The 21,712-nt window shown below is 42.1% G+C and overlaps 2 protein-coding genes and 1 pseudogene across 3 annotated transcripts in view; 1 reads left to right on the forward strand and 2 right to left on the reverse strand.

Annotated features, from left to right (window-relative positions):
- LOC129825632 (cilia- and flagella-associated protein 61-like) overlaps positions 1-12,489 on the reverse strand; it is a 31,172-nt pseudogene extending 18,683 nt beyond the window's left edge.
- Positions 1-19,663, forward strand: part of LOC129824944 (crooked neck-like protein 1) — a 41,787-nt gene extending 22,124 nt beyond the window's left edge. The window contains exons 2-16 of one of the 2 annotated variants that reach the window (XM_055884517.1): positions 12,386-12,505; positions 13,637-13,695; positions 14,079-14,231; positions 14,410-14,501; positions 14,630-14,788; positions 14,993-15,159; positions 16,054-16,232; positions 16,331-16,501; positions 16,631-16,822; positions 16,935-16,994; positions 17,122-17,202; positions 17,287-17,526; positions 17,700-17,801; positions 17,946-18,194; positions 18,947-19,663. In XM_055884517.1, coding sequence (XP_055740492.1) covers positions 13,648-13,695; positions 14,079-14,231; positions 14,410-14,501; positions 14,630-14,788; positions 14,993-15,159; positions 16,054-16,232; positions 16,331-16,501; positions 16,631-16,822; positions 16,935-16,994; positions 17,122-17,202; positions 17,287-17,526; positions 17,700-17,801; positions 17,946-18,194; positions 18,947-19,489 — 2,436 coding nt within the window. In that variant the 5' untranslated portion in view covers positions 12,386-12,505; positions 13,637-13,647 and the 3' untranslated portion in view covers positions 19,490-19,663. The remainder of the gene's footprint in view (positions 1-12,385; positions 12,506-13,636; positions 13,696-14,078; positions 14,232-14,409; positions 14,502-14,629; positions 14,789-14,992; positions 15,160-16,053; positions 16,233-16,330; positions 16,502-16,630; positions 16,823-16,934; positions 16,995-17,121; positions 17,203-17,286; positions 17,527-17,699; positions 17,802-17,945; positions 18,195-18,946) is intronic. The other variant, XM_055884518.1, reaches the window with a different exon arrangement.
- LOC129824946 (N-alpha-acetyltransferase 20-like) lies at positions 19,660-21,590 on the reverse strand. The gene is made up of 6 exons (XM_055884520.1): positions 21,479-21,590; positions 21,086-21,110; positions 20,857-20,947; positions 20,608-20,743; positions 20,244-20,389; positions 19,660-20,098 (listed from the first exon to the last, which is right to left on the reverse strand). The coding sequence occupies exons 1-6, from the start codon at positions 21,529-21,531 to the stop codon at positions 20,013-20,015; spliced, it is 537 nt and encodes a 178-aa protein (XP_055740495.1). The 5' UTR covers positions 21,532-21,590; the 3' UTR covers positions 19,660-20,012.
- Between the last annotated feature and the right edge of the window lie 122 nt (positions 21,591-21,712).

Raw genomic sequence — 21,712 nt, forward strand, 5'->3', positions numbered from 1 at the left:
AGAGCAGCCCCACCACCTCTTTATCTGTCTGCCCTGTCGTCCCCCCCCCCCCCCCAACTCTGACCCTGTCGCACTGAGTAATGGAGGAGGGGGGTGGGCTGGATGGAGGAGGATGGAAAGCTGGAGGCCAGCCGTTTGGGTTGGCCTGATAAGGGGGCCCAGCAGGGTCCAAACTGATCCATCACTCACCCAGGCCCACTGCTAGCAGAGCCTCACCATTATTTTAGTGGACACTAACTGCCTCATTAGTCAAGTCATTAGTGACAGCAAACACAGATCGCTGCAGAAGATCCCTGACAGGAGAACAGTGGAGTGGCTAATTAAAGGGCCAGCGCTTGGCCCTCCTGAATGCCAGCCCCAGGCAGCTGTGTGCCCATCGCTCCGCCGCTCCTGCCTGCCAACCCCCTCCCTGCGTTATGCACACTCCCTCCCTCCGCGCTGCTTTCACATCCACACACAATGACCCGGTTGCCTGGCAGTTATCGGCTCATGGTGAATGAGCAGGCCTAAACGGCAAATTGTTTGGAGGAACGGTTAATCTCAAAGATGGGATGAGTGCAAACATAACAGCGCCTCCACTTTCTAACCAATCAAAGGTCTGGTGACATTTCCAGAGATTGGATTCCTGGAATAAAAGACAAATGCTGGACAGCTCTTTCTGCAAGTGAATGCTGTTGACATACACTTTAGACAAGTGTTTTTACCCGTGGCCATGGAGCGTTGTCGTGTGTGTTCAGGCTTTCACCCAAGCCTAAAACTACAAAAGCCTCATTTATCCAATCAACTAAACACCAAGACTTTGAGAAGCAAGAATAGATAGATTAAGAAGAGTTAAAAAACAAACTGCTTATTTATGACTATGCAAAAAAGACTGTACTAACAAAAGGTGTTGTATTGGTGTTTTGTATGAAGGTAACCATGAATTCAGAGTAATACTGATAGTACGCTGGTTGCCTTGGTGGGAAAGGGGATGGTAGTGTGTTCACACATGTTGCTCTGGGTGGGTATAGCTATTAGCCTCTCTACTCATATTTCTACTAATCACTGCTGTTAAAGCCGCACAATCTGCTGCTCTAATACCGACCAGTCACTCCCACTAATTACAATCATCTGGATGTCATTGAGCTACCTCTAAAACACACATTTCTTTTTTTGGTGCACTTTATTTATCGATTTTCAGATATGAGAAAAGAAAGAAATCCTGTACAATAACCTTATTCCCCAACCACCCACCTTTCCCTCCCATCCACCCATCCTATCCACCCATCCTATCCACCCACCCATCCCTCCACCCATTTACCCCACCAAGGTGTCATACAAATATATCACAGAAAATGTAATAAGACAAAAAATAGACAATGATAGAAACATAACCTAAACCAATAGAAAAAATAATATAAAATACAAAAATCGGTATCGTAATTATAGTTGAGTCTTATCAGCACAATATATGGCCACTAGATCAGACATGACTGCTTACTAAAATATACAAGTTACACTATTTAAAAGACAGGCTTTCCACATATTTGTATGACTGGGGACCCATGCACAGTGTACCTAACCTTTTCCAGAGGCAGGGATGACATCGCCTCCTTAACCCACTGCATAAAGGAAGGCGGCTTTGCAGTCTTCCAGTGAAAGAGGACAAGGCGGCGAGCTAGTAGCGAGGCAAAAGCTGTCGCGTGCCATTCTGATCTAGGGGAAGTACTCCAAAAATAGCAGTGAATGGGTTGGGGCTAATAGTTTTGTTACACGTGTGAGAATGGCAAAAAAAATGGGGTCCCAGAAGCCACTCAAAGACTGGCACGACCAAAACATTTGTCCACCAATCGCTTGACTCTGATGGTATCTCAGACACTTGAGGTCAACATTTGGATATATGTTTGCAAGTCTGTCATTTGAGAATGGAGACGGTGCAAAACTTTGAACTGAATGAGACCGTGCCTTGTGCAAAATGATGAGGTGTGAATACGCACATTACTCTGTTGCCATATGTCATCGGGTAGCTCGGCACCCATGTCTTGCTCCCATGCAGATTTTGTATTTGCCCAGGAAGGCAGATTAATGTTATGTATTAAATCATATAATCTGGCGATTGTGCCCTTCAGATAAGGGTTAAGATCTAAGCACCTCTCAACTGTACCAAAACACACATGAATGCTTGTATAGAGTTTCTCAATACTTCAAAAAAAGTGAAGCCAGTGTCTGATGACCCCACTACCACAATAATGGTGACTTTTGGTTCCATGGTTAGTTTTCGGTTGATGTGGTTGAGTGCATATGGTGCCTGAGGCGACGTGGCAGAGAGTGTCCGTAAAAGTAAAATATTAATTTGTTTGATTACCTCAAAAAAATGACTCTCCTAAAATGTTAATATTTCAGTCACTCTAGTATTTTTAACCAATATACAGTACCAGTCAAAAGTTGGGACACAACTACTCATTCAAGGGTTTTTCTTTATTTTTACTATTTTCTAGAATACAGAAGATACAGAATACAGAAGATAGCCCTATTTGGTAAAAGACCAAGTCCATATTATAGCAAGAACAACTCAAATAAGCAAAGAGAAACAACAGTCCATCATTACTTTAAGACATGAAGGTCAGTCAATCTGAAAAATGTCAAGAACTTTGAAAGTTTCTTCAAGTGCAGTCGCTTAAACCATCAAGCGCTATGATGAAACTGGCTCTCATGAGGACCACCACAGGAAAGGAAGACCCAGTTACCTCTGCTGCAGAGGATATGTTTATTAGAGTTACCAGCCTCAGAGATTGCAGCCCAAATAAATGCTTCACAGAGTTACCACTGCTGCAGAGGATAAGTTCATTAGAGTTAACTGCACCTCAGATTGCAGACCAAATAAATGTTTCACAGAGTTCAAGGAACAAACACATCTCAACATCAACTGTTCAGAGGAGACTACGTGAATCAGGCCTTCATGGTCGAATTGCTGCAAAGAAACAACTACTAAAGGACACCGATAAGAAGACGAGACTTGCTTGGGCCAAGAAACACGAGCAATGGACATTAGACCGGTGGAAAGCTGTCCCTTGGTCTGATTGGTCCAAATTTGAGATTTTTGGTTCCAACCGATTGGAACCAAATAAGGTGAACGGATGATTTCTGCATGTGTGGTTCCAACCGTGAAGCATGGAGGAGGAGGTGTGACGGTGTGGGGGTGCTTTGCTGGTGACACTGTCTGTGATTTATTTAGAATTCAAGGCACACTTAACCAGCATGGCTACCACAGAATTCTGCAGCAATTTCCCTGAGCACTAAACCAACTAAAAGAGAGTACCAGCTTTCAGCTCAAACATTCTATTATTATTTTAGCAGTGTTCATACAAAACAATATGGACATTTCTTAGTATTAGATGGCGCCACTGGAAGCACTGAGTGAAACATAAGTGCCAGCGCTACTTAAATACTAACACATTTATTATGGATACTGGCTCTATTGAAAATAAATGTCAAAATGTGTTGAATGCTCTGACAAGGTACAAAGTGAGAATGGTTGCAGAGAACATTGTGTTATCCACAGAATTGTCCATTTCTCCAAACGCTTCCATAGATCACTAATAACCACACAGTGATCTTAGAGTGCTAACTGGTCCTTGAGCATTCAGAATTAGCTAGATTGGTTTCCCTGCACACCTTGTTGGATGGAAAATGGCAGCACACCACAAAGGAAGGGGAAACGGGGGTGGAATTAACCTTTGAGTAATATTTATGTTACTTCCGGCAGTGCCTGCTCTGTTCTTAAAAGAACACAATGTAAACAAAACGGAAATGCAAACTCTTAATGTGAAAATTAGCAAATGTTATCAAACCTATGTAATTAAAGTGCAAGGAACATTGTCAGTTCAGCTATTGACAACTTTATCTAGCTTTGTAAAGAACACCCTCAAAAAGAATCACCTGAAATACTCCAGACAACCAAACACAGGGCAGGTCTGATTTGTGATTTGTCATGTGCAGGTAGATATAGCGTGGGGCAGGTGCAGCTGTCCCTATTTCCTATCCCTGTGGAGATGCTGCCTAACCTTTTCTCTAACATAATGGCCGGGTGCTGTGACCATGGCACTGTGTAATATGATCCCGTATTGATAGAGAGGGAACAGGTGCTTTAAATCTGATTAATACATCTGTGCTAGACACCAGGCTTACATCACAAAGCGGAGGCTGCGTCCTAAATGGCACCCTATTCCCATAGTGCCCTACTTTTGACCAGGGCCCACAGAGCTCTGGTCAAAAGTATGGGGAATAGGGTGGCATTTGCGATGCACCCTGACAGACAAAGCTGCGGGGCAGCGCTCTGCTCTCCTCTTATCTACATGGCAGCCTGGATATGATGGTTGCCGTGTTACTAAATAGAGATTTTAAATTGGATGGGCTGGAATGGGCGAATGCAGGTGTATCTGCAAATGCACTGAGGGAGAGGGGAGTGATGCGTGATAGACGTGACACATATAGGAACAATTAGCCTCCGATTTTAAATCTAAGATTAAAAAGCACAGCAACATGTTGCATAACTGTGCTGCTTCCATCTCATGGTTCAGAACATGCTGTGGACTAAAGCTCCATTGATATTATATTTGACAAAATGCTGAGAATATAGACTGATGTAAAAGAAGAATGCGCTGTGATTTAGCAGAAGTCCAATGGTGAAAGTATTACCTTTTTATAAAGTTCTGATTTAGAATAACGTTACATTGACAGCATATCCAACACGAGTGTTTCATTAAGAGGATAAAGAAAGGTCCAGGTCTATGTTTTGTTAGTCTGAAATGGCTTCCTTTCCTTGTCTCCTTTTTTTCCATGACCTACCTTTGTATAGGTGAACAGACTGGTTAGGTTTACTTTCGACTATTTTGCTTCCACCTGTTCTGTCCAGCCGGATCAGTGATCATGGGGGAAAAAGGACACAAGGAGAGGAAGCTAGTTACAACTATTGAGATATAGCCCAGGTGCGGCAGACACTGGTTTATGGCAGTGTGATAAGTGGACTATGCTGCTTTACCTTGTTAAACAGCAGAGGCAAACATCCCCAACCGTCTGTCAGAGCAACCATCTGCTGCCCTCATCTCTATAAATATAAGCCCTTTAAAAATAACCTGTGAAGGTTGGGTTGGAAAGACTTAAAGAAAAGCTGTGCATATACAATACCACTGAAAAAGCTCTACAACTCTTTTATATGCAATGTTCAAAACTGCAATGATGTTTGTACATGGCACGCCTTACTCTTGATTGAATAATTATCAGTCACATAAAATCATATTATCCATCACAATATTTTACTGTTTGACACAAATATCAGTTATAAACACTCCATGCTAAGTGGGGAATCCATCAATTTTAAAGCAGCACCCTCTTGTGGGCATGTAAATTACTCACACTAAAGATGCTCCCTGTCTTTCTCCCTACTCTAGCTCTGTCTCATATCATCTCTCTCCCGCTCATTCTGATAACCTGGAGACAGTGGGTATTTCCCATTTGCATTCCCTGGCATGTTAAAACATGTCCACCAGCTGCTGCTGTGCCCACCTGGTCCTTGGTGATCTGCTTGGGCGGGGTGTTGATGCCCAGCTCGTCCAGAGGGTAAACAATCTGTCGTCGCGGGCGCACCGGGACCATGCAGTTCAGGACAGAGGTCAGGTAACGGGCACAGGAGTTCTGAGGGGAGAAGAAAAGGGGCAAAGGTCAGCTGAGGTGATACCTATGAGCTATACTATTGATGGAGGCAAGGGCGGGTGGTGACTAACAGGTGCCAAGTCTAAGGTGACATAGGATGCATCCCAAATGCCACACTTTTCTCTATATAGTGCACTACCTTTCACCAGGACCCATAAAAGGTCTGTAAAGGGATACGGTGCCATTTGGGAAGCAGACATAATTAGTTCAGATGAACAAGTTGGTTTACACGATTTACATGTCCTTCAACGTGCTCTTGAATAGAAATAAACCCCTTCATGGCTGGCCAACCCAATGCTCCACCATCCACTGCCCAAATGAGGATTCCTTCCAAATGATGATTTCCATAATTCCATAATTCTATTTACACCTCATCTCCCAATCTGGTGCATGTTTGTAGAAGGTAATTAGCAGGAGGAGGAGGCCTCTACACACTGAGGAAATGTCTTCTCACAGTCCAGAGAGCTGGAGCTGGCAGTCTTATATTAGCACCTGCTGCCCTAACCCCGGAGAGAGCTGGTGGCTGTGCAGGCGCTATCTGGTACTGAACGCACGCACACACTCTGGAATGAGCACATTGAGGAGTCACTCAATGTAAGCTTTACGGTCCTTAGGCTGTTTCTCTCACCCTCTGGCTGTGGTAGGAGGGGTAGACTGGGTAGTAGAGGCAAGATTTGTGGGTGAGCTGCAGCGCCTCCTTCGGGAAGTGTTTGGCGTAGTGCTGGAAGATGGGGTTGAGGGCAAAGTGACACCGTTTGCCGTACTCCTCATAGCGGTGGTGGCTGAAGTAGATTGCGTTTTTGATGTTATAGTTGGCTCGGATGTAATCTATCTATATATATATATATATATATATATATATATATATATATATATATATATATATATATATATGAGAGAGAGAGTTTAAGTAGTACTAAATCTATGAAAGCAAAATACCAATGAAGTCTGTCTAGTGAAGATAAAAAAATTCAATTGCTTCCTAATTTCTAATTATTAAAATCCCAACTAGTTGGTTTGGAACTTGGGCCACAAACATCTGCAAGGGTGTTCCATCCTGGAAGACAGACAAAGAGAGGTTGGGAGATGAGATATCACACATAAATGTGGTTCCATTTTCATTTCCAAAGTAATTATCTGTGTTGGAGCTCTGCCGTAGTCATGTTTGACATCTGGGGTGTCAATCACCACTGGTAATGTGGTTTACATGGTAATTAGTTGGTTCCTTGCAAAACCATCAATCAATCAGTGATACTCCAAGTGTTCCAACATAACAATTGTAATCACTGGAACAGTTTTGTGTGACTGATTGATAAACGGAGACTAGCTAAGGTAAATGGAGCTAGTGGCTATTGTACTATCCTTTGTCCTATTTGCAGTAGTATGCCCTATGTGTCTGTGACTGACCATGTCTCTGTTGGCCTTGAAGAACATGTCCACGTCCTCCAGCAGGGCTCACATGCAGACCGAGTCTCTTCACCATGTCACAGACAGCAGGCCTATCTGCAGACACTGCCAGCCTCATGTCAAATGTCATGAGAAGATAACAAGACCATAATTGACATTACACAAGCAATATACAGTACATCTAGGGCAGTGGTCACCAACTGGTCGATTGCGATCGACTGGTCGATCTCCAAGACATTTCTAGTCGATCAACAAACATTTTTGAAAAAAACCATTCCTATTTAAAAAAAATGGTTGCTTAAGTAGGTGCACTTGATTCAGCAGCCCTAGAGCCGGGAAGGCAAAGTGTTCCCATTTTGAACCATTTCATGTGTCCGAAGGTAGAACTCCGCCTACCCAGCAGGCCCAGACAGCAAACCAAGTGCACCTATAGGTCTACCGCTGGCCAATCAGATAGCTCAGATCACCATGTCTGCACAGTTTCCTCGAGCCATAGACTGTAAAAAGAAACCTTGTTGATACTGTGAGAGTTCAAAACTTTTCAAACCAAGACTAGAGAGAGACTCAATGAATACAGCAAAGAGTTGATGTTTTGATGAGTAAGTTCATGTTTAAGTTGTTACTCAGCACTTTTATAATCCATTAAATTTGCGTTCTCCCTACTTCCACTCATGCTACAACCAGCACTGCAGCTGCAATGACTGAGTATCGCAAAGTCTTCCGATAAGCTTGCGTTGTTATTATTAGCGGCTCGTGTCTTTTTTAATATCGAGGAATATTTCACTTTCTCTGGTCATAGGAGTAACAACATGAATTAGTACATGAGGCAGAAATAACGCAGTGCGACTTGATTTTCGCCATCTGTGTCCCCTTTTTGTCAGCGGAGGGAGGGAGAGTGGAGGAATGGTGAGTCGAGTGAGCGGCAGCCTCACCGCTGCTCCCTCCTCTTTTTACTGGCCATCAGTTCAGTTTTAAAAAAAGCACATTATTATGCTCACTCAGCTGTGCCTCACAAGTAATACAACAAATGATCTATTACCAGTGTGATCATGTACCTACATTTTTTTCAATATAGTATAAAAATGGTCTTAGAAGAACAACTTTGGCAGGGCAATTCAATCATGGCCAAATGTAGTGATAATGAATTGGGCTTATAGCCTACTGCACAAACCTCATTGCTACAGAATGGTTTTTAATTGGTTAATGTTGCATGTGCTTACGTTTTCTAAGTCATGTTTTTTTTTTATCAGAGTGGTAGATCTCGCCTTGCATTTCGACTCAGAAAGTGATCTGGACTCAGAAAAGGATTGGTGACCACTGATCTAGGGGATGTCTCTCTTCAATTCCCCATTAACATCCATCTCGGTTTGATCCTAAGATAAACAATTAGATGCATGCTAAGACAATGCACTTTGTACCCAATCACGTTTTTATATTACACCCACTTAAGCAGACCAGAGCAGTGGAAGATGTAGAGCTCCTGGGGCAGGCTGCTGGTGTGGCGTGGTACCACCTGGAGGAGGGAGAACTCAGGGGGCAGCTTGGGCACAGAGATGATGCAGGTCCTGGATGAGACAAGGAGATTGGCTTCATGCTTATCACATAACCTCAGTTTCAAAGACCCTCCACAATAAGGCAATCACCTGAGTATAGGAAGTCAGTCATAAATGGGTTTAGTAATAAGACTTAGAGGGTACTTACAGGGAAAGGTTTTAATATATTGGGCAGGAAGTCCACCGATCTGTAGCTGAATGAGGGAAGGTAAGTGAAACTGTGTTTCTGCCAAAGCTCTAATCAGAGCCAATATGGAGATCATAGCGGTGGAACAACTGGCCAAGCAAGCTGCCCGTCTCAGTACAATGCCCGTTGGTCTCGGCTCAACTTCTCTCCTTCAAGTCACTGTCACTTTAAGCGCCATACTCATTAATTACATGCTTATTCTCGGTGGGGAGTGACTGGCTTCCATATTCCAGAACAGCTGGGCAGTAAGGCGACAGAGAGAGGGGCCCAGCGGGAGCCAACTAACAATCCGTCGCTCTCCTTCACACAGCACAAGACTGATACACACTGGAGGGCTGCCATGATAAGTGAAAGTTTTCCACATATTCATAAAATGGAGAAAGACAAATTAAATTTGATCACCTTTGATTAATGGGAATGTATTTCCTCTTTATTTTTCGAAATAGTAACCCTTCTGTTAATGACTAGGTAATTAATTCATCAATTAATTATTTAGTAATCAAATTATGCTTGTGATCTTCCCCTGAACTTACCTCATTTCAAACGTCTTATTGATAACGACTAACTGAATGCAGAAAACATTGGGTGTTTCTGAGACTCTTGGTTGCAGAGTCACTTCTGAATCCTGAAGCTCTGCAGCACAAGCCTGGGTGTCCACCGGCTGCAATGAGAGCATCACGGTGTTAATATATCAATAAGAGATGAAGGAGAGCACATAGCTAGGTGGACATGAAGGTATACCGTAAGAACGTCATAATTGATTTACCTCAAATCCATTCTCTGGTTTACATCATGTGATTACATCTTGCAATTTTCACGTAATCAAACCAATATGTTACATTGTGCCTGACAATGACATATCCATTATAGCCTTACATTATTGCAGTATTGTGTTATAGCCTTACAGTATTTTGTTATAGCCTTACAGTATTGTGTTATAGCCTTACAGTATTGTGTTATAGACTTACAGTATTGCAGTATTGTGTTATAGCCTTACAGTATTGCAGTATTGTGTTATAGCCTTACAGTATTGTGTTATAGACTTACAGTATTGTGTTATATCCTTACAGTATTCCAGTATTGTGTTATAGCCTTACAGTATTGCAGTATTGTGTTATAGCCTTTCAGTATTGCAGTATTGTGTTATAGCCTTACAGTATTGTGTTATAGACTTACAGTATTGCAGTATTGTGTTATAGCCTTACAGTATTGCAGTATTGTGTTATAGCCTTACAGTATTGTGTTATAGACTTACAGTATTGCAGTATTGTGTTATAGCCTTACAGTAGGTTGGACACATGGATCCTCCTGGGTCGTATTCATCCCTGTGGGCTGGTGGTATTGGTGTTCCCTGGAGGCCCCTTTACCTCTGGCTCAGGGGCCGTCTCAATCAGGTCCTCTGGGCTGGGCTTATACAGACCGTTGAAGGGCCCAAGCTCAAAGCACTCCTTGAGCAGCTTCAAGTTGACGTCACCACTCACACTGATGAAACCCACTGCAGTTCCCTCATTCTGTGAAGACAGTGCACAGACAGACACAGTCATTATACTGTAATGCCATTTGTAATTAAATAGATAGTATATTTCCTCTGTAAGTTTGAACACTAGTAATATACATATGCATATTATTAAAGTTGATCAAATATTTTGTCCTAGGCTACAACTTTCATTTGAGCTGTGGCACATTAAAGATGACTGGCGTCCAAATTAGACCTTTATAAACTGATGATACCACGGGGTGTGCAAATTAAAGTAAATAATGTACGATGTTCCTAAGAGGAAGAGAGGGCTGAATAGGACAACCCTCTTGGGCAATGTTGTGCTGTTTGTTCTCTGAATGGAGAACACATCCTGAAAAAAAAAAAAAATGCTAGATGTCTGAACACAATATGTTTAGTGAGAGCATGTCTTGGCAGAGTGTCAACTCTCATCTGCCATATGCTGCCGTGAACACGTCAGCTTGAGTTGAAGGGAGGGGAGGAAAGATCTGCCATCTTCTAAGTCCTGGGGGAATGCACCCCAGCAGGATTTCTGTGAACCAGGCAATAGCATCTGCACAGCCGCTATTACATTTTAAATGGCCTTACCGCTCTGACAGTGGATCAGAGATGACTGATGCCAGTGATAAAACAAACAGAGAACGTCAGAAACAACAACATGGCTGACTTGATCTAGAGATTAATAATCATAAGGGATAATGTTTTTTTTCTTCTCGCCTGTGGTTTTGGCTGAAGTTGTATTAAGGAGAAACAAAGATATTCTCATGACAACAAAGAAAGACAACTTTAAACATAGCTAACCTTACAAACAGCTGAATAATTCTCCTCATCCTGAGCCTCGATGAGCTCAGCCAGGAAGTAAGGTCCATAGGATCCTGTGAGGACCTTTGTCCGCTCCGTAAAGATGTGTGCGAGGTTGTCATGATCCTCCACCCTGTAACAGAAGCCTCAATAATTTGCTGAACGCCACGAGCAACACAAGGATCGTTCATCACTCACCAAAATTAGAATAGAAAAACGTGTGAACATGTTGAAATAAACAAATTCCTCAATTCCAAAAAGTTATTTATCATACCAGAGAATTGCAAAATCAAATTTGAGAGTAAATCTATTGCTAAAGTACTCCTTCATATAAAGCAAAAGGGTACAGAACATAGGTGTGTTAAAATGACTATGAGGACCTGACTCGGTGGACATTTAAAAAAAAATATATATATATATATTTCACCTTTATTTAACCAGGTAGGCAACATGCAGCCTTGGATTATAGTTGTGTCTGTGGCATACAAATGGTGAACACTGGGACCCTGGATCGTTTAGATCAATTGTCCCAAACCTTTTCTGAGTCAATACCACTTTCTGAATTAAAATTCAAGATGAGATCTACCGCTCTGATTTTTTTTTAACAACACTTAAAAAAACGTAAGCCTATGCAACATTAACCAATTAAAAACAGTTCTGTATTAATTAGGTTTGTGCGGTAGGCTATAGGTCCAATACATTATCCCTGCATATTGGCTATGCTTGAATTGGCCTGCCAATGTTGTTCTTCTCAGACCATTTTGAAATTATATTGAAAAAAATGTAGGTACAGTACACTGGTAATAGATAATTTGTTGTATTACTTGGGAAGCACAGCTAAGGAAGCATAATCATTTGCTTCTGTTTTTATTGGACTGATGGCCTGTATCTAATGGTTAGTCTGAGGGGAGGGAGGGAGCAGTGGTGAGGCAGCCTCTCACATGACTCACCGTCCCTCCGCCCTCCCTCCCTCCGCTGAGAAAAGGGGACACCATCTTCCAGCTAATGGAAAAACTCAAGTCGCACTGCATTATTTCTGCCTCATGCACCAATTCATGTTGTTACTCCCTATGACCAGAGAAAGTGAAATATTCCTCGATATTAAAGACACAAGCCACTAATAATAACACTTTCAGAACACTTTCATTCAAAAACAGCAGCTCTTTGCTGTATTCGTTGAGTTTCTCTCTATTCATGGATTTTAAAAGTTTTGAAATCTCACAGTATCAACTTTGCTGTGTGTTCTAGGCTTCTTTTTACAGTCTACGGCTCAAGGAAACTGCAGACATGGGGATCTGACCCATCTGATTGGCCAGTGGTAGAACTATTACAGCCCAGTTGATCTTCTCCATTGGGAGTGCCAAAGAGGTAAGGTATTGGAGATGATGAATGTTTTCAATGTATGGTATGAAATCAGCAAAAAACTGAGTGGCAGAGTGAGCAGCACTAATAAGTGTTGGCATGGCATTACTCATAATCATGTAACAAGCCCTTTCATAAAATAGGCTCAAAAATATAACATGATAAAATGTTATATTTAATAATAAGACTGTTTGAATCCTGTTTGGATATAGCAGTGTGACATTCCTATACCAAAAATGCTTTTCCAATTTGATTCCACAGCCATTCCATCAAATTTCAGCATCATAAATTAGATTCTCATGATGTGATATTGCATGCATTTCAGGCTCTTGACAGGGTGATGGATTGTGCAAAAAGGAAAGTAAACATCTTCTTCTTCCAGAACTGTGTTTAATGATATCATTGAGCTGCAATACATCTGTTTGGTCACCCCAACCAGTGGATGTCTAGGTGAGAAGTGGAGGGTGGAGGAGAGTCTCATGTATTCAAAAATATATGATTCTGAAGGATTCACAGTATGCCCACTCCCACTGTGTTTTCAGAGCCTGTCCTGATTTTGGGAGAGAAAAGCAAATGAGAAGCAAACCAACTAAATTATCATCAAATCAACGTTTATTGGTCACGTGCACAGGATACAGAGTGTACACGTTGGGAAATTTAACAAAACACAACAAATGCATTTCTGTAATAGTTAACAATTCAATAGCTATGGGGTATAATATCAACAAGTGTTTACGTTTGAAGACCACTCCAGCATTCTTGTAAAATTAGCATCAAGGAAACTTTTTCAAGCTCTATGTATTCTTCTGAATTTACATCAAGGATGCAAATCAGGGTGTCTCTTCTTTAACGGTTAGCTAATTAAACATAAAGTGTCAATACATATTTGTCCTCCTGTAATAAACTAAGAAAGTAAAGGCACTGTGCTGATGGGGTTGTGGTGTGTAACCATAGAAACAGAACCGTCAGTGACGTCTTGGGGTGAAAGGTTACAGTTCATAGGTTACGTTTGACGCACGTTTTTGAAGGTGTCATGGCGGAGCCCACTGGCGCTGTAAAAATATTCTAAACTATTATCTGTTCGTTGTGTTTTATAGATTCAATTGTAATAGTTGTTTCTCATTGACTCTGCCATAGTACCGAGCAAAATGGCATCCACTGCAGCAGGGAAACAGAGGATACCGAAAGTGGCTAAGGTAACAAAACAGTTAGCTATCTAACGTTAGCGAATTTGTAAGTTATTGGTTAGTCATGTCTATATGGGCCTAGCCAGGTATCAAGCTTGCTAACCACAACAAGACCTGTCCTTTGTTTTGGTACGAATGTATTTCAATTACTTTTAGCTACTTGAGACGAACGAAAGGGCAGCTAAGCACAGCAAATAATTGTATTTAGCAAGCTAACGTAACTAGCTAGATACTCTGACCCAAGTCATGTCTGTGATGAAGTTAGCTAGTTACGTAATTAGCTAGCGAGTTCGAACGGTTTCCTTTTGGAACATGTACTATGTAGCTAGCTAGTATTATCTCCAACTAATTTCACCCATTCGTAAATTAACTTCTTAATTTGTTTTGTGTAGGTGAAAAACAAAGCTCCAGCAGAGGTACAAATCACAGCTGAGCAATTGCTCAGGGAGGCAAAGGAGAGGGAGCTCGAGCTTTTGCCACCGCCGCCCAAACAGAAAATCACTGATGAAGAAGAGTTGAACGATTACAAGTTGAAGAAGCGGAAGGTAAGATCCCATTGACAGTGGACACATAGGTTACACTTCAAACTTCACTTTTACTGTTGATATTCTGTTGGTCTGCCAACCTGCCAGTTTCATCATTTCCGATTGTCTGCGAATCCTGTGAAGAATACAGTAAATACATTGATCTAATTAGATGCATATTGGACTCTCCTTCTCATAGGGATTTGAAGACAACATCAGAAAGAATCGTACTGTTATCAGCAACTGGATAAAATACGCACAATGGGAGGAGAGCCTGAAAGAAGTCCAGAGGTAAGCTAATGCTTGTCAATTTCACTTTGTGAAGGTGATGATTGTGAACCGTACCTATTTGAAATCTGATGTGAATGTTACAGAGGGATTTTGACTGGGATACTTGTTGTCTAACCCCCCCCCCCCAGGGCTCGCTCTATTTACGAGCGTGCTCTGGATGTAGACCACCGGAACATTGCTCTATGGCTGAAGTATGCCGAGATGGAGATGAAGAACCGGCAAGTGAACCACGCCCGCAACATCTGGGACAGGGCCATCACCATCTTGCCTCGTGTCAACCAGTTCTGGTACTGAACAACTTCACCTCCTAAACTGTTGATATCTGTTTAAAAACATTTTTTTTATCTGATTGATGCGGTCACATATTAGTGTTTCGATCCTCAATGAATCAGACTTTTGCAGAATAATGACTAAAGCATGCAGAGTGTGCACGTTGGTGGTAAAATCTTGTTGCGGCTCATCTGTTCTTTTTCTGTTTCCCCCCGTTTCAGGTACAAGTACAGTTACATGGAGGAGATGCTGGGCAACATTGCTGGCTGCAGACAGGTGTTTGAGCGCTGGACAGAGTGGGAACCAGAGGAACAAGCCTGGCACTCCTACATCAACTTTGAGCTGCGCTACAAGGAGGTCGACAAGGCTCGCTCCATCTATGAGAGATATATCCTTTTGATGGGAAGTGCTTGAAGCATTTACTTACTACAATGCATTGGCAAAGGAGTTGTGGTTGCTGTAGAGTGCGTCATTAATTGACAGGTTTTTGATTATATTTTTTACATTTTATTTAACCTTTATTTAACCAGGTAGGCTAGTTGAGAACAAGTTCTCATTTGCAACTGCGACCTGGCCAAGATAGAGCATAGCAATTCGACACATACAACAACACAGAGTTACACATGGAATAAACAAAACATACAGTCAATAATACAGTACAAAAAGAAAACAAAAAGTGTATATACAGTGAGTGCAAATGAGGTAAGATAAGGGAGTTAAGGCAATACATAGGCCATGGTGGTGAAGTAATTGCAATATAACAATTAAACACTGGAATGGTAGATGTGCTGGAGATGAATGTGCAAGTAGAGATACTGGGGTGCAAAGGAGCAAGATAAATAAATAAATACAGTATGTGGATGAGGTAGATAGATGGGCTGTTTACAGATGGGCTATATACAGGTGCAGTGATCTGTGAGCTGCTCTGACAGCTGGTGCTTAAAGCTAGTGAGTGAGATATGAGTCTCCAGCTTCAGTGATTTTTGCAGTTAGTTCCAGTCATTGGCAGCAGAGAACTGGAAGGAAATGTGACCAAAGGAGGAATTGGCTTTGGGGGTGACCAGTGAGATATAACTGCTGGAGCGCGTGCTACGAGTGGGTGCTGCTATGGTGACCAGTGAGCTGAGATAAGGCGGGGCGTTACCTAGCAGAGACTTGTAGCAGTTTAGCAGTTGATTACATTTATAATGATTCATAGCAACCTACTGTAGTGGTATTACCTTCATATTGTCATCATGCCTGTAGAGTGCATCTCTTTTAAAGCTCCTTAACTCCAGTGCACTTGTGATTGTCCACCCTGACGTGAAGAATTGGATCAAGTATGCCCGTTTTGAAGAGAAGCATGGCTACATCGCCCACGGGAGGAAGGTGTTTGAGAGATCAGTGGAGTTCTTTGGCGAGGAGCATGTCAATGAGAACCTCTTTGTGGCCTTCGCCAGATTTGAAGAGAAACAGAAAGAGGTATCTAAATCTTACACTTTGGACCATGTCAGTTTTTATTCCCACACATTTATACTGTGGTCAACAGAACACAACTTTTCTCCCCCTTTGTCTCTTAGTTTGAGCGTGTTCGAGTCATCTACAAATACGCCTTGGACAGAATCCCCAAGCATCAGGCTCAGGAGCTCTTCAAATTCTACACAGTATTTGAGAAGAAGTTTGGAGACCGGAGGGGAATTGAGGACGTCATCGTCAGCAAGCGGAGATTTCAGTATGAGGAGGAAGTGAAGGTACGTTCAGCTAAACCAGTAAAAATGTGCAAAGATTTCACTCCAAATTAACCATTAAAACACTATTCTGGTTCAATATTTAATCTCCCTAATAGCTTTCTATTGGATTGTGTTTTGTTTCCTGTGTAGGCAAGCCCACACAATTACGACGCTTGGTTTGATTACCTACGCCTGGTGGAGAGCGATGCGGATCCTGACACTGCCAGGGAGGTCTATGAGAGAGCCATCGCCAACATCCCTCCTATACAGGAGAAGAGGCACTGGAGAAGATACATTTACCTGTGGATAAACTACGCTCTATATGAAGAACTGGAGGTCAAGGTAAGCCTGCTTCCTCTGTGTGTTTTATATAATGGATATAATTCTCACATTGCTATGTGTGACATTGTGCATATAGCTGTGGATTTTAGTGCTTATTTTGTTGAATTGGCAGGACCCGGAGAGAACACGACAGGTGTACCAGGCATGTCTGGATCTCATCCCTCACAAAAAGGTATTGGCTGTTTGCAATCAGTGGCACATCTTTTCTGAAATGTGACATAATCAACATTTTGATATTGAACAAAAACATTAATCATCAACAAATTATCATATTTATTACTTTGCATCCTTCCTCATAGTTCACATTTGCCAAGATGTGGCTACTCTACGGCCAGTTTGAAATCCGCCAGAAGAACCTTCAAGCTGCCAGACGAGGCTTGGTAAGGTCCCTACTGATTGCTGAAGATGTATGTTTTTCATTGCATCAAACGTCTCTCTAATTTGGCCTTCTTCCTCTCCCCCAGGGCACAGCCATTGGTAAATGTCCAAAAAACAAGCTGTTCAAGGGCTACATTGAGCTGGAGCTGCAGCTCCGGGAGTTTGACCGATGCAGAAAGCTCTACGAGAAGTACCTGGAGTTTGCCCCAGAGAACTGCACCACCTGGATCAAGTTCTCTGAGCTGGAGACCATCCTGGGAGACACAGAGAGGGCCCGGGCCATCTTCGAGCTGGCCATCGGACAGCCACGACTGGACATGCCAGAGGTCAGGCTCAAACGCTCACCCAGAGCATTTACTCACTGTATTGACTTTCCACTTTCTGTCGTTTAGCAGGTCTGAAGACGCCCCTCAAGTGAGAAGTGTTGTAGTGAAAACTAATGAAGGTACCTCTGAACAGTATTTTACTCTTTTATATCCCATTTCCTTTTTAATCTTAGGTGTTGTGGAAGTCCTACATCGACTTTGAAATTGAGCAGGAAGAGTATGACAACACCAGGGGCCTCTACCAGAGACTGTTGCAGCGCACACAGCACGTTAAGGTGAGAGCTGTCCCTTTAACCTTGAAGTGACCGCCTTGCTACCAGTCCCGTGCTACAACTCACCTGCCATAAACTCACTGTGGCGCAGCAACTCCTCAAACATCTACACGCTCATTGTGTAATTTAGCTAAATGTTACCTGCAGGTCTGGATCAGCTATGCCCAGTATGAGCTGTCCATCGACACCTCTGACCGGCTGCAGAGGTGTAGGGGGATCTTTGAGGAGGCCAACAAGGGTCTGAGAAACTGTGAGGAGAAGGAGGAGCGTCTGATGTTGTTGGAGTCCTGGAAGGCGTTTGAGCAGGAGTTTGGTTCGGACACGACCAGGGAGAGGGTGAAGAAACTGCTGCCGGAGAAGGTGAAGAAGAGGAGAAAGCTCACAGCAGAGGACGGGGTAAGTGTTGTTTCCTTTGGTCATACCAATCCAACATCAATTCATTACCCTTGTTAGTCTTACCGAGTACCTCAACTCCTCCACGGAGTTGAGAGCAGAATATAGTTTTTCAAATGAATCTCCGACTCGCTATGCGCCGACACTTAAAAAAATGTACATTCTTAAACCCTTACCGTGTACCTATGTTTTGTCCTCTATTGCTTTTCTTTGTTTGCTGAAATCCATACTTTTTAATTAAACATGAATCAAATACAAACAGACTGTTTCCTTGTTGAGATACAATTGGCACATGCGCATTCACACTGGTTTCCACTAGCTTCTATAGCCAGTCAGATTCCACAGCCACAAAATGGGCTACAAAGATTTATCTTTTGGTCTTAATTTAGGGTTAGGCACAAGGTTAGCAGTGTGGTTAAGTTTTAATAAGAAATTGTAGAAATGGGTGGGTTTTATGACTCTGGCTGTAGAAGCTAGTGATGACCTTTCACGTTGAGTTGCCATCTTAGAGCAACAGCAATGACGAAACAGTCAGTGGTTGTATTTAACTTTTTATTAAAAAGTATGGATTTCAGCAAACGAAGGCACGAAAAAACAGTGGACAAACATAGGTACGCAGTAAGGTTTTAAGAATTTACATTTTAGAATTATCGACGCATATCGAGCCAGCGGTTAGTTGGAGTCGAGGTACCCAGCAAGTTTGTCCTGACGTGGTTCGATTGATCACTAATTGACTTTTCATTTTGATTCAACAGTCGGATGCAGGGTGGGAGGAGTACTACGACTATATCTTCCCTGAGGATGCAGCCAACCAGCCCAACCTCAAGCTACTCGCCATGGCCAAGATGTGGAAGAGGCAGCAACAAGAAGATGACGACGAGGAGGAGGAAGAAGATGAGGAAGAAGAAAACAATCGAGGTAGTGGGAAAGAAATGGAGGAAGAAGATAACAGAAGAGTGGAGAGAGATGGAGATGAAAAACTGGATGGAGAAGAAAATGGAAGAGTGGAGAGAGATGGAGATGAAAAACTGGATGGAGAAGAAAATGGAAGAGTGGAGAGGGGTAGAGACAAAGAAATGTCAGAAGACTCTGCATCATCAGAAAATCCTATGGTCAGTGAGCCTGTGCCTGAAAAAGACTCCAAAGAGAGCACACATGATGACAGCGATGATTCTGATGAAAGCAGCAGCAGCAGTAGTGGCAGCAGCAGCAGCAGCAGCAGTAGTGATAGTGACAGTGACAAAGATGTCAGTGAGAAACAGCCCAGGAAGAGCAAAAAGGATTCAGTGAATGATTAGCTTGTCTGGGAAAATGTTTCACTCATGACAAGTAGGGACAAGTTGAGTACCTCATCAGGTAATTTCTAGTGCTTTTTTTTACAAACATGTCTTTTGTTAATGTGAATTCTTATTCCATGTTTTAGTTACTGTAGTGCAATGACAATGTAAATAAATAAAAAACACTGATATCCATTTTATTTTTTTTATTCTTGAAAATTAACCATAACTGATTGTTGTAACAAAGCAGCAGGTCCCTGGGTGAGTCAAGTAAGTAGATCATTTATTGAATTTGAATTAGTCCTTTCAATTCCATATAGCATTTCATACTTTCAAATTTCACTCCAAACAGTGACTGAATCATTGGCAAAAAAAATCTTAGTTTCACAAAGGACCAGTTATTGGATAGTTCAAAATTATGTACAATGACATTCTGTCAGCTTTCACACATCACACCCTCAAAACAAGTCCTAATCACACTTCACCAATGCAGACGAGAGAAATATAAATGTATTTGTTTTCAAAAGTGTCCGTGTTCCACCGTCTATTCTATATCTTCTGGTCTGACAGGATGTGGTATAGGAACGATGGACTTCTTCTCTGTGTCACTCGACAAGGCTTTCCTCATATCTACAAAGAGTGAGCACATGTTAACAAAATGATTGAGCTACAGTACGGTTTACATTGATTTGAAGGGGTTCAAAGAGTGAGCACATGTTAACAAAATGATTGAGCTACAGTACGGTTTACATTGATTTGAAAGGGTTCGTCTTACCATAGGCGTCTTCATCCGGTTCTCCGTTGCTAGCAGAATAGTACTCTATCACGGTTCTGTAAACGCTGTAGCCTAGCTGTTTGTACATGTTCACCGCCACTTGATTGGAGACTCGAACAAACAGGTCAACAAAGAACCCGCCCTTCCTAAACAACAGTGAGACATGACATGGATTAGAATAAACCAAGAAGTATGCTAGATAACATGGTCATGTTCAGTAGGGTGCACTACAGCAAAACGGTTTGAAACAGAAAACAAAAATAAGGGTTTATAATTTGTATTCCCACCTGGTTTCAGTACATAAAAAAAAAATATATATACATTGGTACCAAATGACACTGATCTTAGTAAAAGTCAGACCCACCTTTCTGAGATCTCCTCCAGCATCTCCATAAGCTTGGCTGCCAGTCCCAGTCGTCTGAACTCTGGGGCCACTGAGAGAGCTGTGACGTGCCCATGCCACTCTTCTCGCGCCACTGATCCCTCCGCCTTTCCCATGACTGCAAGGACAAAGTCAGAAGTGTAATTTTGATGGAGGCCATCCAGAGTGTATGCTATTGCATTTTCTCTAAAACAATCATCATATAGAATGGTACATATGACATGTACTTACTGTAACCCATCAATTCTCCACCAGGGGCCTCTGCAACGATGAAGTACTCAGGCCAGTGGGCCAGGTACTGTAGGTAAAATGGGATTCCATACTGTAAAAGAAAGTTAAGGACTGCTTGTCTTCTAATATAACAAGACAAAGGCTACATTATCTGTGGTTTCTATGCATAGATAGACAGGTGATATATTATTACAATGCAGGGGTTCAATTTGTACGTGTGAAAGGATACAGTCTCTGTTAATGGATCCAGGTTGCTGTGAAGGTAGAAAAAAAGTTTGAGATGTTTCATTCATTCAATGCAATGCCTCTGACGATGAGGGGCAGCAGACTTCAGTTTACTGTCTTTATGCCTAGCTAGCCATCTTTGAAAGAATGAGCTAGCTAGTGAGCTATTGTCCATACATTCCAAACACTATATCTTATAGCAACAGAGTTGACTCGTTTAAGATAGCGTCTATGCATCTCACTGTATGGCCAAAGAATTAGCTTCTGGCTAGCTAGCTATACTTGCAACTAGCCAACAAGCAAAATGCTATTGATATTGTCCACTAAAACATGAGTATTATGTAGCTAGAAGATTAGCCTATTCAACACTATTAAAAAAAAATCGAAATTAACTTACATGTTGTTGAACTTGAACAAATCATCGCACGTAAAAGCTCGTAATGTTGTCATTTTCGCTGACCATTCAACTTTAGCATGAACAAAAACGTCGATGCCCTCTGTCGTTAGGGAGGTGTCATTGGCTGTTGATTTACTGCCATCTTCCGTTTGACTGAGGAATAGCAGGCTAGAATACACACGATCAGAACATGATAAGCAAAGTGGAAAGATATTTCGATGTGTGTGACCTATC

This window comes from Salvelinus fontinalis, chromosome 27 (assembly GCF_029448725.1).
Source record: "Salvelinus fontinalis isolate EN_2023a chromosome 27, ASM2944872v1, whole genome shotgun sequence".
Taxonomy (NCBI): Eukaryota; Metazoa; Chordata; class Actinopteri; order Salmoniformes; family Salmonidae; genus Salvelinus; species Salvelinus fontinalis.

Excerpts from the sequence above, each read along its gene's own strand:
- LOC129824946 (XM_055884520.1), bottom strand. The coding sequence starts at position 21,531 with ATGACAACATTACGAGCTTTTACGTGCGATGATTTGTTCAAGTTCAAC. Across the intron at positions 20,744-20,856 it reads TGGAGAATTGATGGGTTACA|TCATGGGAAAGGCGGAGGGA; the intron begins GTAAGTACATGT and ends TTGTCCTTGCAG. Across the intron at positions 20,099-20,243 it reads ACCGGATGAAGACGCCTATG|ATATGAGGAAAGCCTTGTCG; the intron begins GTAAGACGAACC and ends CACTCTTTGTAG.